At 60.4% G+C, this 14,592-nt stretch overlaps 1 protein-coding gene across 1 annotated transcript in view; it reads left to right on the top strand.

The window, feature by feature from the left end:
* The first annotated feature begins 4,551 nt into the window (after positions 1-4,551).
* The window catches only part of ABCB6 (ATP binding cassette subfamily B member 6 (Langereis blood group)), a 35,367-nt gene continuing 25,326 nt past the window's right edge, over positions 4,552-14,592 (top strand). The window contains exons 1-3 of the mRNA XM_054044262.1: positions 4,552-4,598; positions 6,884-7,415; positions 9,877-10,014. Coding sequence (XP_053900237.1) covers positions 6,900-7,415; positions 9,877-10,014 — 654 coding nt within the window. The 5' untranslated portion in view covers positions 4,552-4,598; positions 6,884-6,899. The remainder of the gene's footprint in view (positions 4,599-6,883; positions 7,416-9,876; positions 10,015-14,592) is intronic.

Genomic DNA, 14,592 nt, shown 5'->3' with positions numbered 1-14,592 from the left:
ATCTCTCCCCTTGGCCTTCTCTCGGATCGGCTAAACAGGCCGAGCTCTTTGAGTCTCCTTTCATAAGACAGGTTTTCCATTCCTCAGATCATCCCAGTAGCCCTTCTCTGTACCTGTTCCAGTTTGAATTCATCCTTCTTAAACATGGGAGACCAGACGGCTCACTATGCTCGCCCATGCCCTCACCACTGCCATCCCTGGCTCTGCCCCACTGCCCCCTCTGCCCACAGTGCGCTGGCACATGGGCCCTGCCTTAGCCCACCCCTGAACTGGGGGCGAATGACCTACAGGGGATTTCCCGTCCAGCGAGCATGCCAGGCTGAGCAGGAAGGGAATGGGGTCTAGTGGGTAGAGCAGGGGCCTGGAGGCCGGGAATCCTGAGTTCTCCGGGGAGGCCCTTGGCCACAAGGCTCGGGGGGATGTCCCGGCCTCTGCCCCATGCCGCTGGTGAGGGCAGCAGGGATTCTCCCCACATGCTCTGCCCCCTGGGGGGAAGCACAGGGCTGGCTAGCAGGGAGCTGATGGGGCTTCTGTGGGCAGGCTGCACCGTGATGATAACCAGGTTACAACACACGCCTGCGGAGTCTCTGGGTGTCCTGTGCACTAACCTGGCCCTGCGCCAGCGTCAATGGGTGTGAATGGCACACGAAGGGGATAGGTCCCACCATCCCCCCCACACATCTGCAGCTCTTGAGGTTGGGAGGCGGGGGTGGGCAGGGGACTTGAAGCCAGGACTCCTGGGTTCTATTCCCAGCTCTGGGAGGGGAGGGGTCTCTAATGGTTAGAGCACAAGGTAGGGACGGGGGACACTAGAATTTGGGGGACCAGGGTTCTATTCCTGGCTCTGCCACACACTTTCTGGGTGAGCTTGGCCCCCTTCCCGCACTCTGTGCCTCAGTTTCTCCATCTGTGCAATGGGCTGGAGATCCTGGCTCAGCCCGGTGGGCTGTGAGGCTCAGTTCACTAGGGCTACATCTACACCACCCGCCTGAATCGGAGGTAGAAATCGATCTCTCGGGGCTCGAATTATCGCGTCTCGTCGGGACACAACATTCAATCCCCAAATCGGCGCTTGTACTCCACCACTGCAGGTAGGAGTAAATGTCGTCGCCGGGGAGCCACGGAGGTCCATTTGCCACCGTCCTCACAGTGGGGTAAGTCGGCTCTGATACGTCGAATTCAGCTACGCGAATTTGCGTATCTTAAATCGACCCCCGCCCCCGTAGTGAGGACGTAGCCTAGTAGTTAGGAGGTGCTGTGAGCCTTGCTCTGACAGCGCTAAGGCAGGGCCCGGGGGCTGCTGTGTGTTGCCCCCCGCGCCTGGGCCTGGCTCTGGCTCTCCTGGTGGGGTGGGGGCTGCCTCAGCCTCGCTCAGGGATTTGGGAGCAGTCTGGGCAAAGATCTGTGGGGCTGAAGGCCCTGCCTGCAGCTCAAACACCCACAGAGCACCAGGAGCGGGGCCAGCTGAGCGCACAGCTCGCGAGCAGCCCCAAAGCTCAGACACTGAGGAAGGAGAGGCCGCTGCGCTGGGCCCAAGCCTGGCTGAACAAACACCCCTCGCATGGGGTCCCACCGCCCTGGAAACGGGCTCAGAGACGAGGCAGTTCCTGGGCAGGGCTCCGGGAGAACGTCCTGCCCACAGGCCCACGAGAGCGGCTCCGGGAGCCCCAGCCAGCGCGGTGCCGTGGGGCCTTGGCTGCAGGAGCCTGACAAGCCAGGACCTGGCGTCGCTGGAGTCCACCCCAAGCACAGCTGGGACCTGCACTGGGGAGCTCTGTCCATGCATTCATGTGCACAACCCCAACCCGGCGCCTGCCCCCAGTAGCTGCAGGAGCCACCACGCCTGGGGCCTAAGCCAGAGCAGGAGCCTCGTCCCTATTGGGTTCGCAGCGTGCATAGTGTCCCGGAGCCACAGGATTGGGGCCATGGCCCCAGCGTGGGGACAGGCTCTGGGAGGCCCCGTCAGGGGCCAGGCCCCCGAGGGGTTTCACACCTCCTCCAGGGGAAGCCACGCGGCTTCATCGCCTCCTGGGGCTGGACCCCTGGGCCTGCAGCCCCCCTGCTGCCCCTGGGCAGCGAGTCCCCCTGAGACAGACCCCAACAGAGACTTGTACCACTTGGGGGGCAGAGCCCCGTCCGCCAGCACCTGCAGGGACACGCAGCCAGTGCAGGCCGACAGGCGGGTTATTAGTCACCTGGGCCAGCCCAGGGATCCTGGAGACACGAAAGTTACAGCCTCTGGTCCATTCGGGTTAGCCCAGAGCCCAGCCAGCGGTGTGTCCCCCTGTTCAAGTTCCCAGGCCAGTTCCCCTGGCCCCTCCTCGGCCTCCTGTTGAGGGTGGCCATCCATGGTCATTAGTTGCTAGGTATCAAATGCCTGGATTTGCCACCGTCTGCATGGACTCTCCATTGATAGGGGGAGTGTGCAGGCATGGGGGATCGGGTCCCGGGGTGTCTGGGCAGAGGGTGCAGGGGGACTCGGGGGGACCCCGGGAACGGGGCAGGGGGGGATCAGGTCCCAGGGTGTCTGGGCAGAGGGTGCAGGGGGAATCATAGAATCATAGAATATCAGAGTTGGAAGGGACCTCAAGAGGTCATCTAGTCCAACCCCCTGCTCAAAGCAGGACCAATTCCCAGCTAAATCATCCCAGCCAGGGCTTTGTCAAGCCGGGCCTTAAAAACCTCCAAGGAAGGAGACTCCACCACCTCCCTAGGTAACGCATTCCAGTGTTTCACCACCCTCCTAGTGAAATAGTGTTTCCTAATATCCAACCTAAACCTCCCCCACTGCAACTTGAAACCATTACTCCTTGTTCTGTCATCTGCCACCACTGAGAACAGCCGAGCTCCATCCTCTTTGGAACCCCCCTTCAGGTAGTTGAAGGCTGCTATCAAATCCCCCCTCATTCTTCTCTTCTGGAGACTAAACAATCCCAGTTCCCTCAGCATCTCCTCATAAGTCATGTGCTCCAGACCCCTAATCATTTTTGTTGCCCTCCGCTGGACTCTTTCCAATTTTTCCACATCCTTCTTGTAGTGTGGGGCCCAAAACTGGACACAGTATTCCAGATGAGGCCTCACCAATGTCGAATAAAGGGGAACGATCACGTTCCTCGATCTGCTGGCAATGCCCCTACTTATACAGCCCAAAATGCCGTTAGCCTTCTTGGCAACAAGAGCACACTGTTGACTCATATCCAGCTTCTCGTCCACTGTGACCCCTAGGTCCTTTTCTGCAGAACTGCTACCTAGCCATTCGGTCCGTAGTCTGTAGCAGTGCATGGGATTCTTCCGTCCTAAGTGCAGGACTCTGCACTTGTCCTTGTTGAACCTCATCAGTTTTTTTTCAGCCCAATCCTCTAGTTTGTCTAGGTCCCTCTGTATCATATCCCTACCCTCTAGCGTATCTACCACTCCTCCCAGTTTAGTGTCATCTGCAAACTTGCTGAGAGTGCAGTCCACACCATCCTCCAGATCATTAATAAAGATATTAAACAAAACCGGCCCCAGGACCGACCCTTGGGGCACTCCGCTTGAAACCGGCTGCCAACTAGACATGGAGCCATTGATCACTACCCGTTGAGCCTGACGATCTAGCCAGCTTTCTATCCACCTTACAGTCCATTCATCCAGCCCATACTTCTTTAACTTGGCAGCAAGAATACTGTGGGAGACTGTATCAAAAGCTTTGCTAAAGTCAAGGAATAACACATCCACTGCTTTCCCCTCATCCACAGAGCCATTTATCTCATCATAGAAGGCAATTAGGTTAGTCAGGCACGACTTCCCCTTCGTGAATCCATGCTGACTGTTCCTGATCACTTTTCTCTCCTCTAAATGTTTCAGAATTGATTCCTTGAGGACCTGCTCCATGATTTTTCCAGGGACTGAGGTGAGGCTGACTGGCCTGTAGTTCCCCGGATCCTCCTCCTTCCCTTTTTTAAAGATGGGCACTACATTAGCCTTTTTCCAGTCATCCGGGACCTCCCCCGATTGCCATGAGTTTTCAAAGATAATGGCCAATGGCTCTGCAATCTCATCCATCAACTCCTTTAGCACCTCGGATGCAGCGCATCTGGCCCCCATGGACTTGTGCTCGTCCAGCTTTTCTAAATAGTCCTGAACCACTTCTTTCTCCACAGAGGGTTGGTCACCTTCTCCCCATGCTGTGCTGATCAGTGCAGCAGTCTGGGAGCTGACCTTGTTTGTGAAGACAGAGGCAAAAAAAGCATTGAGTACATTAGCTTTTTCCACATCCTCGGTCACTAGGTTGCCTCCCTCATTCAGTAAGGGGCCCACACTTTCCTTGACTTTCTTCTTGTTGCTAACATACCTCGGGGGGACCCCGGGAACGGGCATGTGGGGGATCAGGTCCCAGGGTGTCCGGGCAGAGGGTGCAGGGGGACTCGGGGATCCCGGGAACGGGGCACGGGGGGATTAGGTCCCGGGGTGTCTGGGCAGAGGGTGCAGAGGGACCCCGGGGGGGTCCATACGCCAGGCCAGTCTCCGTCCGGGCACTAGGACCCGGCGGGAGCCAGCAGGGCCGCAGCTTGTACGCAGCTGGGCTGGGAGTCGGAGCCGGAGTCGGAGTGGGGCAGGTGAGAGGGGCCGGGCAGAGCCCCCGTGTGGGGCGGGTGGGGGCTGAGGAGGCCGGGGGAGGCGAGGGGGCCGATCCCCCCCATGTGGGGCTGGTGGGGGAGGCGAGGGGGCCGGTTCCCCCCATGTGGGGCTGGTGGGGGGGGGGTTGAGGAGGCCGGGGGAGGCGAGGGGGCCGGTTCCCCCCATGTGGGGCTGGTGGAGAGGGAGGGGGGTTGAGGAGGCCAGGGGAGGCGAGGGGGCCGGTTCCCCCCATGTGGGGCTGGTGGAGGGGGGTTGAGGAGGCCGGGGGAGGCGAGGGGGCCGGTTCCCCCCATGTGGGGCTGGTGGAGGGGGGTTGAGGAGGCCGGGGGAGGCGAGGGGGCCGGTTCCCCCCATGTGGGGCTGGTGGGGAGGGTTGAGGAGGCCGGGGGAGGCGAGGGGGCCGGTCCCCCCCATTTGGGGCTGGTTGGGGAGGCCGGGAGAGGCGAGGGGGCCAGTTCCCCCCATGTGGGGCTGGGGGCTGGGGGGGAACGAGGAGAACGGGGGAGGCAAGGGGGCCGGTCCCCCCATGTGGGGCTGGGGGGGGGGGGGGCTGAGGAGAACAGGGGAGTGCTACCTGCCAGCAGCTGCATGGTGCACCGCTGCCGGCTTGGTTTGATTTGTCTGGACTAGGGCTGTCAAACAATTACAAAATGAATCGTGAGCAATCGCAGCTTCAATCGAATTATTATCAATATTTGTGGATGTTTGTCTCTATTTTCCAGTATTTTGGTTTCAAGGACAGCGAAGGATGCAAAGGGCACGGGGCTCACTTCATGTTGTTGGTTTTCATTACAAAGAGTTGCACTGTAAAAAAAGTTGAACAGAGGAGAGTGGGATCTGCAGGTTGAAGCACGAAGGGGCGTGCGAATGTTTAGCGCATCCGGCACGTAACTGTCTCGTAATGCCGGCGACAGCGGTGCCATGCGAACGAACACCTGGGCTCACGTTCAGGGGACGTTGTAACCAGAGTGGTTTGTCTGAGCGATTAGCTGAACACGAAGTTGGACTGAGTGGACTTGCAGGCTCTGAGGTTTTAGGTGGTTTGGTTTTGAGAGCGGTTATGAAACAGAGATAATTTGCAAGTTGCACTTTCAGGACAAAGGGATCGCAGGACAGGACTTGTAGGAGGTGAACTGAAAAATACTGTTTCTTTTGTTTATCTTTCTTACAGTGCAAATATTTGTCATCAAAAGTAATAATACAAAGTGAGCCCTGTGTGCTGTGGGTTCTGCCTTCTCATTGCATTCAATACACTTGAAAATGTAGAAAACCCGCAAACATTTATAGTCCGTTTCGACGGGTACCCTATTGTTTCACACTGCGAGGAATCGCGAGGAATTTTTTTAATTGCGTTAATTTGTTTTGAGTTAATTGCTTGAGTGACCTGCCCTCGTTCCAAGGCCTCCCAGGAGCCATTGCTCCGGGGAGCTGGGCAGAGAATGATGGGATATGTACCCAGAGGGCAGTGCGGCTGCACTGGGGGAGTACAGGCCCCTGCCCCCACCCAGCGTGGCTAGCGCGGGCACGCTGTTCGGCTGGGGCCACTGGATGAATGGCCACTACTCAGCCTTGGCCTCCGAGAAGTGCAAGGCCCGGCCTCTGGAGCCGGAGATATACAGCTCATCCCTGTGATTACCAGCCCCCCTCCCTGCCTGCGTCCCAGCAGGGTTTGAACTGGTGCAGAGCCAGACCAGGCCAGTGCTGGGAACCGCCGCTTTCAGACAGGCCCAGGCCATAATCTCTGCAGGAAACGCGGGGAGTGGGGTGTGGGGCATGGGACTGTGTCCCTCCACGCGCGTGCCAGGGCACTGCCTAGGGGATTTGAACATGTAGTGCAAGGGTCTGTGCACACGCGTGGTCTTGTGGCCCTGTATTTGCACATGTCTGTGTGTACATTTGCACGCCCGTCAGACAAGATGGCTGAGTGGTTGCAGCGCTGGATTGCTAATCCGTTGTGCTGTGCACGCCTGCCTTTGCATCCCACTCTTGACGGAGCCTGTCTTCGTGGGGGGCTGAGTTGCTGGGGTGATGAGCGTCGTAGGAGAACCCACGTAGAATAGAATATCATTGTGTGTGCCTGAGCGGGTATTGGGTGCTCACACTCGTGTGTCTGCACAGCTGGGTCAGTGTGTATTTGCACACCTCAGTGCGTGGGTGCTCACGTGTGTGTGCCCAGCCGTGCCAGCATGCCTTGGTGCATAGCAGCCCGTGTCGGTGCCAGACCCCGCTGAGCGGTTGTGTTTGTGCCGTTGTGTCTCCGCAGCCTCTCGCCCGGCAGGATGGTGGTGCTGGGGAGTTACTGCCCGGGGAACGGCACCATCTCCCAGCCATGGACGCAGCAGGGGTTCTCCCCCTGCTTTTACTTCACGCTGGTGCCCACGGTGCTGCTGAGCGTCTGCCTTCTGCTGGGCGCCCTGCAGTACGCCTGCTACGCCCGCTTCGGCCGCGCCATGGAGCCCAAGCACATCCCCCGCTCGCGCCTCTACCACGGGCAGGTGCTGCTCTCGCTGCTGCTGGCGGTGCAGCCCCTCGGCGCCCTCCTGTGGCAGGCGCTGGATGCGGGCCCGCTGTACGGCTACGCGCTGCTGTACGGCTGCCTCTCGGCCGTGGGCTGGGGCTGCGCCCTCGGCCTCCTGCAGCTGGAGCACACCCGGGTGCTGGCGCAGGACAGGACCAGAGGCCACGGCACCGTCCTGCTGCTCTTCTGGGCGCTGGCCTTTGCCGCCGAGAACCTGGCCCTGGTGTCCTGGAGGAGCCCCCTGTGGTGGTGGTCGCTGGGAGACGCCCCTCAGAAGGTAGGTCGGGGGGCAAGGCATGGAGGGTTGGTGGAGCCCAGAGTGGGGGGCTTGGGGCTGTTGCTGGGTGCACCCCAGTCCCTTTTTGGGTAGAGCCAGGAAGCCTCCCCCAGCCTTAGCAGGGTCCAGCCGCCGGAGCGGGTTTGGGCCACCACGCCCTGGGTTAGCCCATCGATTGCATCCCCCACGCCCAGGGCAGAGCAGAGCCCTGCTGCCCAGGGTCTGGAGCCCCACCTGGCCCCATAGATGTCACTGGTGCTGGCTGGTCCAGCCTCTAACACCAGGGCACCGGAGCCGGTCTGGCCTGGGGCCGGTGCCGAGCCCGAAGGATCCCCCATCTGCCAGGCTGGCTGCCTCTGAACCCCCTTCCCCAGGCAGCTTGGGGGCTGGTCCCAGATGTTCCTCCCCCATTACCAGGGCTGTTCACCAGGCAGCTGTATGTGGTGGCACTGGGCCAGTTGTGCCAGTCACTGCCAGCGTCCAGCAGTGGGGAGGGCAGTGCCCGGCTTGATTGGAATGCCCCGAACTGCCAGGGCCCCGGCCCTTCCCGTGGGGACAGTCCCAGCAGAGCCACCTCCCAGCTGGAGAGTTTGTCCTGCTCTCCGGTCCATATTGTTAATTTAATTTTAATAATGGAGATATCCTATCTCCTAGAGCTGGAAGGGACCCTGAAAGGTCATTGAGTCCAGCCCCCTGCCTTCACTAGCAGGACCAAGTACAGATCCGTAAGTGGCCCCCTCAAGGATTGAACTTACAACCCTGGGGTTAGCAGGCCAATGCTCAAACCACTGAGCTATCCCTCCCCCCCTGGAATCCGCCCCAGCACTGCCTCCCCCTCCGGGGCGTTTACCCTGCGGACGGTACCCTGGGGATAGGCAGCCCCTGTTTCTCTCTTACCCCCGCCCCCCGGATTCCTGCTGAGTCACAGTGGGGTGGGGCCAGCAGTGGGGCGGGTGGGGAGGGGGGGCGGGCTCTCGCTGACTGTTCTGCTGAGTCACGGTGGGGTGGGACCAGCAGTGGGGCGGGCTCCTGCTGACTGTTCTGCTGAGTCACGGTGGGGTGGGGCCGGCAGTGGGGCGGGTGGGGAGGGGGCAGGGCAGGGCTCCCACTGGCTGAGTCACTGGGGGGGGGTGTGTCTGCGTTCTGGGTCCCCAGGACTGGATATGGGGCCCCCTTACCTGCAGGGAGCTCATCCTACTCCTGGGCCAGTCGCACAGCACTGAACCCCCAGGCCCTGCCCCCCCCCACCGTGGGTCAGGATATCTCTCTCGTCCCTCTTTGGTCCCACTGTGCAGATGGGGGTAGCTCTCAGGGGAAGGGGGGGCTTTAGATACCCCTCCCCCCCCCCAGCCAGACAGCTGCCCCCCTTCGACCCAGTCCCGATATCTCATCTAGGGGCCCCAGCTCCCCACATCTCCTCCCGGGGTGGGACCCTGGCTCCTCTTCTCCAGCCTCACCCGGCAGCCATGGAGGGGGGAGTCATCAGGGCAGCTGTGGAATCCCCTGCTGTGGGGTGCTACGGGTACCAGTTCCCAGGCAAGGGGAGCCCCCAGCCGCATCCTAGAGCTCCGGCTGGCCAAGCTCCCCCACCCCTGGCTTGGGCAGGACAGCTCCCACCAGCCTGGGCCGTGAGGCCCCTCTCTGCGCTGGGAGGGAGGTGACTGCCCAGTGCCCTAGATCCCGGAGCTCCCAGACCTCACCAGACACGGGGAGAGACTAGCCTGAGGGGGAGCTGCCAGGACGTGGCATGAATCCCCCTCCCCCATGGCTTGGAGCCCCCCAGGGCCTGGTCCTCAGCGGGACCCGCAGTCCCGGATCTCCGGCCGTTGAAGAGTCCCTGGGAGGATCCGTCAGTGCGCCAGGCCCCAAGGGTCCCACTCCCCTTGGGGCAGCCCACGCGGCCTCCGATGCTGAGTCTCTGGCCCCAGCCCTCCTGCTTGACCCATCAGCTCTGCCCAGTGAGTGCAGGCCGCGGTCGGAGACGTTCGCGCTGCGCCGGATCCGTGCACCGGCGTCGGCAGCGCCAGGCCTTCCCCAGTGTCCTGCAGCCAGCCTGGGGAAGGCTGCGGGTCGGCACAGGGGAGCAGCGGCTCGGACGAGGCCAGAGCGGCCAGTGGCAGGACCGTTTGGGCTCCAGCTCCCTCTCTCTGTCTGTCCGGCCCTGGCGAGAGCTGCTGTCTCTGTCCAGAGCCCGGCTTGTATCGCAGCCTCCGCTCACCTCCTGGTTCGTGGGCCTGCTGCCCCGGTCTGAGCCCGTCCACGCAGGCACGACCCAGCCCAGCCAAACGTCCTGCCTTCGCCCACGCGCCTGGGCCCTTCCCGCTCCCAGTGCTGCCGCGGGCCGCTTGTCTCTGAGCCCCGGGCCTGTTCTCCAGGTCTCTGGCTCGAAGTTGAGGGCTCCCACCTGCGGGGGGGCTGGGATCTCGGGGGTGCAAGTGGCTGATCTGTGGCTCCCTCGCAGGTGCAGTTCAGTCTGTGGGTGCTGCGATACGTCTGCACATTCACCCTCTTCGTGCTGGGGATGAAGGCCCCCGGGCTGCCGCACAAGCCCTACATGCTGCTGGTGAACGAGGATGAGCGCGATGTGGAGAACAGGCAGGTGGGTCCCCCTGTCCCTCGCAGGTGTCGGGGGGGCTGCAGGGGGGCGAGGGCGTCACCACAACAGGGCAGTGTTGGGTTATTGCAGTGGTTTGTCAGGTGTCGATCCTGCTGGGGAAGGGTTCAGTGGGTCCTGCTGGCTCACTGGGATGGTGGCTCAGTGCCTCACTTGGGCACAAGGGAGGTGGGAGCAGCTCCATGAGGCGGAGAGGATCTAGGGTGTGGGCTGAGCAGGCTAGAGGGAGGAGCCCTTGTAACAAAGTGGCCTTTGGTGGGACACAACTGAGAGTATCAATTCAGGACAAATTGCTCAGAGCAGGGCAGTCACAGCCCAAGGTTGGGGTCCTTCACTACTGAGGCAAACCAAACTAGCCAAACAGAGAGGACTTCGGTCTCACCCCACTGGCTAACCACAAGTCACACAAGCAATTCTCTCAGACACTCCAGTTTCGCAGTATCACCACCAGCACCGTTCCTTGTGGGGGACGAATGATTATGAAAACCAATACCCCAGTAAAAGAAAAAAGGTTCTCCCGATCCCAAAGGACCCAGACCCAGGTCAATATACAAATCAGATCTTACCCACAAATCACGCTGTTGCCAATCCTTTAGAATCTAAAATCTAAAGGTTTATTCATAAAAAGAAAGAAATAGAGATGAGTTAAAATTGGTTAAAGGGAATCAAATACATACAGTTATGGCAAAGTTCTTAGTTCAGGCTTGGTGGGATTACTGCTGATTTAAACTAGGCAAGTCTCTGGAGTACAAACATCCCCAGCTGGGATGGGTCCTTCAGTCCTTTGTTCAGAGCTTCAGTTGTAGCAAAGTCCCTCCAGAGGTCAGAAGCAGGATTGAAGACAAGAGGAGGGGAGGGCGGTTCCAGGGCCTTTTATATTCTCTGCCCTGTGGAAAGACCCCTTCGTTCTTACTGTGGAAAATCCCAGCACAAGATGGAGTCTGGAGTCACATGGGCAAGTCACATGTCCGTGCATGACTCAGTTTGCAGGCCGCCGCCATTGTTTCCATGTTAGTTTGAACGTTCCCAGGAAAGCTCAGATGTGGATTGGCGTCTCCCAAAGTCCATTGTCAGTTCAGTGTTTCTTGTTGGGCACTTCCTGAGAATTGTCCCTTCTCAAGAAGCTGAGCAAATACTTCCCTGAGGCTACTTAGAATCAAACACATTGAGATACGAGTACAGAGCCAATATTCATAACTTCAACTACAAACATGATACACACCTACAGACAGCATCATCATACCCAGCGAATCATAACCTGTCCATAGACACCTCACCCGACAACCTTTGTACAAGAGTTGGTGCCACTATAGGACCTTGGTTGCAACAATGAGCTATACGGTAACAGTTGCATCAAAGAAGTGGGCTGTAGCCCATGAAAGCTTATGCTCTAATAAATTTGTTAGTCTCTAAGGTGCCACAAGTTCCTGTTCTTCATGTCAATAACGTCACAGCCCAGCCTGGACTGAGTTGAACTTTCCCTGGGTGCTGAACCCTACCCAGCCCCAGGCTTTGGGGACAGTTGGACCCTACAGGACGGGGACTGGGGCTGCTGACCAGGGCCGGCTCCAGCATTTCTGCCGCCCCAAGTTAAAAAAAAAAAAAAAAAAAAAGCCGCGATTGGCGATCCTCCTCTCCTAGAGAGAGGGACCTGCCGCCCCCGAATTGCCGCAGGTGCCGCCCCTCTCCCTTGACTGCCCCAAGCACCTGCTTGTTAAGCTGGTGTCTGGAGCCGGCCCTGTTGCTGACAGCCACCCCTGATGGCCCCGGTCACCTGGCCTTGCCATCCGGCTGCAGCTCCCTCCTGAGGACATGAATCCCGCCATCTTCAGTGCACAGCAGGGGCTGATGTCCCCTGTCACGGAGTGTGGGGGGACACAAGGCCCTGCATCCCCGGCTTCCTGCGATTCCCCATGACTCTCAGCCAGTCAGTAAAGCAGAAGGTTTATTTAGGCGACAGGAACACAGTCCAAGACAGGTCTTGCAGGCACAGACAACGGGACCCCCCTCGGTTAGGTCCATCTTGGGGTCTCAGGGCCCCACAGCCCCCTTGGGAGGTCAGAGCCCTGTCTGCCATCTCACCAGCCAGCTCTGAAAACACTCTCTTCAGCGACCCCTCCCTCAGCCTTTGTTCAGTTTCCCGGGCAAAGGTGTCACCTGGCCTCTAACCCCTTCCTGGGTTCTCATGTTACACGCTCAGGTATTCTCCTTCGGGCAGACTCCCATCCCGCAATGCAGACTATCCTAGCCACACTCCCCTGTCAGCATTCACAGACCACAGCAAGAACAGTCCCAGTTCATCACATCCCCCAGCCAAACTGAACCTGACTGACCCGTCACTAGGGCACGTCCACACGGCACTCAGCCCCACGGCTGGCCCGGGTTAGCAGGCTGAGGCTGCAGGGCTACAAACCACAGTGTTGGCATCAGGCATGTCCCAGAGCCCGGAAGTCTGCATGCCGTGTTATAGCCCCATGGCACCCCACACGCTCCCCTCCTGCTGCCCCACCCCCAGCCCTGCCTCTAACCCCACACTCCATCCACACTGCCCCACCCCCAGCCCTGCACCCAGCCCCACACACACTCCCCTCCTGCTGCCCCAGCCCTGCACCCTGCACCCAGCCCCACACTCACTTCCCTCCTGCTGCCCCACCCCCAGCCCTGCACCCAGCCCTACACGCCATCCACACTGCCCCACCCCCAGCCCTGCACCCAGCTCCACACACACTCCCCTCCTGCTGCCCCAGCCCTGCACCCAGCCCCACACTCACTTCCCTCTTGCTGCACATGTCCAGCCCTGCACCCAGCCCCACACTCCATCCACACTGCCCCACCCCCAGCCCTGCACCCAGCTCCACACACACTCCCCTCCTGCTGCCCCACCCCCAGCCCTGCACCCAGCTCCACACTCCATCCACACTGCCCCACCCCCAGCCCTGCACCCAGCCCCACACTCACTTCCCTCCTGCTGCCCCACCCCCAGCCCTGCACCCAGCCCCACACTCACTTCCCTCCTGCTGCCCCAGCCCTGCACCCAGCCCTACACGCCATCCACACTGCCCAACCCCCAGCCCTGCACCCAGCTCCACACACACTCCCCTCCTGCTGCCCCAGCCCTGCACCCTGCACCCAGCCCCACATACACTCCCCTCCTGCTGCCCCACCCCCAGCCCTGCACCCAGCCCCACAATCCATCCACACTGCCCCATGCCCAGCCCTGCACCAGCTCCCAGCTCCTCACTCATTCCCCTCCTGCTGCCCCAGCCCTGCACCCTGCACCCAGCCCCACACACACTCCCCTCCTGTGCCCCACCCCCATCCCTGCACCCAGCTCCACACACACGCCCCTCCTGCTGCCCCAGCCCTGCACCCAGCCCCACACTCACTCCCCTCCTGCTGCCCCACCCCCAGCCCTGCACCTAGCCCCACTCTCCATTCACACTGCCCCATGCCCAGCCCTGCACCAGCTCCCAGCTCCTCACTCATTCCCCTCCTGCTGCCCATGGCCAGTCCTGCTCCCAGTCCTACACTTCATCCACACTGCCCTACATCCAGCCCCACACTGCCCCACACCCAGCCCTGCGACCTGACCCCACCCCACACTCCATCCACACTGCCCCACACCCAGCCCTGCGACCTGTCTCCTGCCCCACACTCCATCCACACTACCCTACGCCCAGCCCTTCACTTCCCCAGGAAGCACCCAAAGCCTGGCTCCAGCCCTCACCCCTCCTGGGGGTGCCTGGTGCCCCCTTGTCACGGAGTGTGGGGGAGTCAGGGCCATGCACCCCTCTTCCTGAGATTCACTGTGACTGTCAACCAGCCAGTAAAGCAGAAGGTTTATTTAAGGACAGGAACACCGTCTCAAGCAGAGCGTGTAGGTACGACCAGACCCCCTCAATTAGGTCCCTCTGGGAGGTTCAGGGAGCTTAGACCCCAGCTTGGGGTTCCCTGCGTTGCACCACCCAGCCCCAACCGAAACTAAACTCCCCACTCCTCCCGCTGCTCCTCTCCTTTGTTCAGTCTCCCGGGCAGAAGGTGTTAATTCTCCCCACCCCCGTTCCTGGCTCAGGTTACAGCTCAGGTAGCTTCCTTCAAGGGAAGTCCCACATCCCCACTGCAACCCCCCTGCAACATTCCCAGGTCAAATCTGCCCTGCTCCCTGCTCCACTTCTCCCTGGGGCGAGGAGTGTCCGGTGCCCACGGGCACTGAAGGACTGCAAAGGGGGGGAAGCCGTCACACAGGGTCGCAGCACTGCTCAGATTTGGCCGGGCGCCCCTCCGTCATGCCAGGAGGGAAGGGGCTCTGACACAAAATCAGTACTTGGTCCTGCTAGTGAAGGCAGGGGGCTGGACTCGATGACCTTTCAAGGTCCCTTCCAGTTCTAGGAGATGGGATATCTCCATTATTATTATTATTATTATTAAGCCACCCAGCTCTGGTCAGAGAGTGGGGGAGCCGGGCCCCCCTTGCTGCACCCCGGTATGTGTAATCTCTTCTAAGGCCCCCGTCACCTGGGAGCTCAGTATGCATTACTGGCTCCCGCTCACCTGTGTCTTGGT

The sequence above is a fragment of the Malaclemys terrapin genome, chromosome 11, assembly GCF_027887155.1.
Source record: "Malaclemys terrapin pileata isolate rMalTer1 chromosome 11, rMalTer1.hap1, whole genome shotgun sequence".
NCBI lineage: Eukaryota > Metazoa > Chordata > Testudines > Emydidae > Malaclemys > Malaclemys terrapin.
Note: the sequence above shows the minus strand (reverse complement) of the source record. Positions and strands in the feature narration are given on the sequence as shown.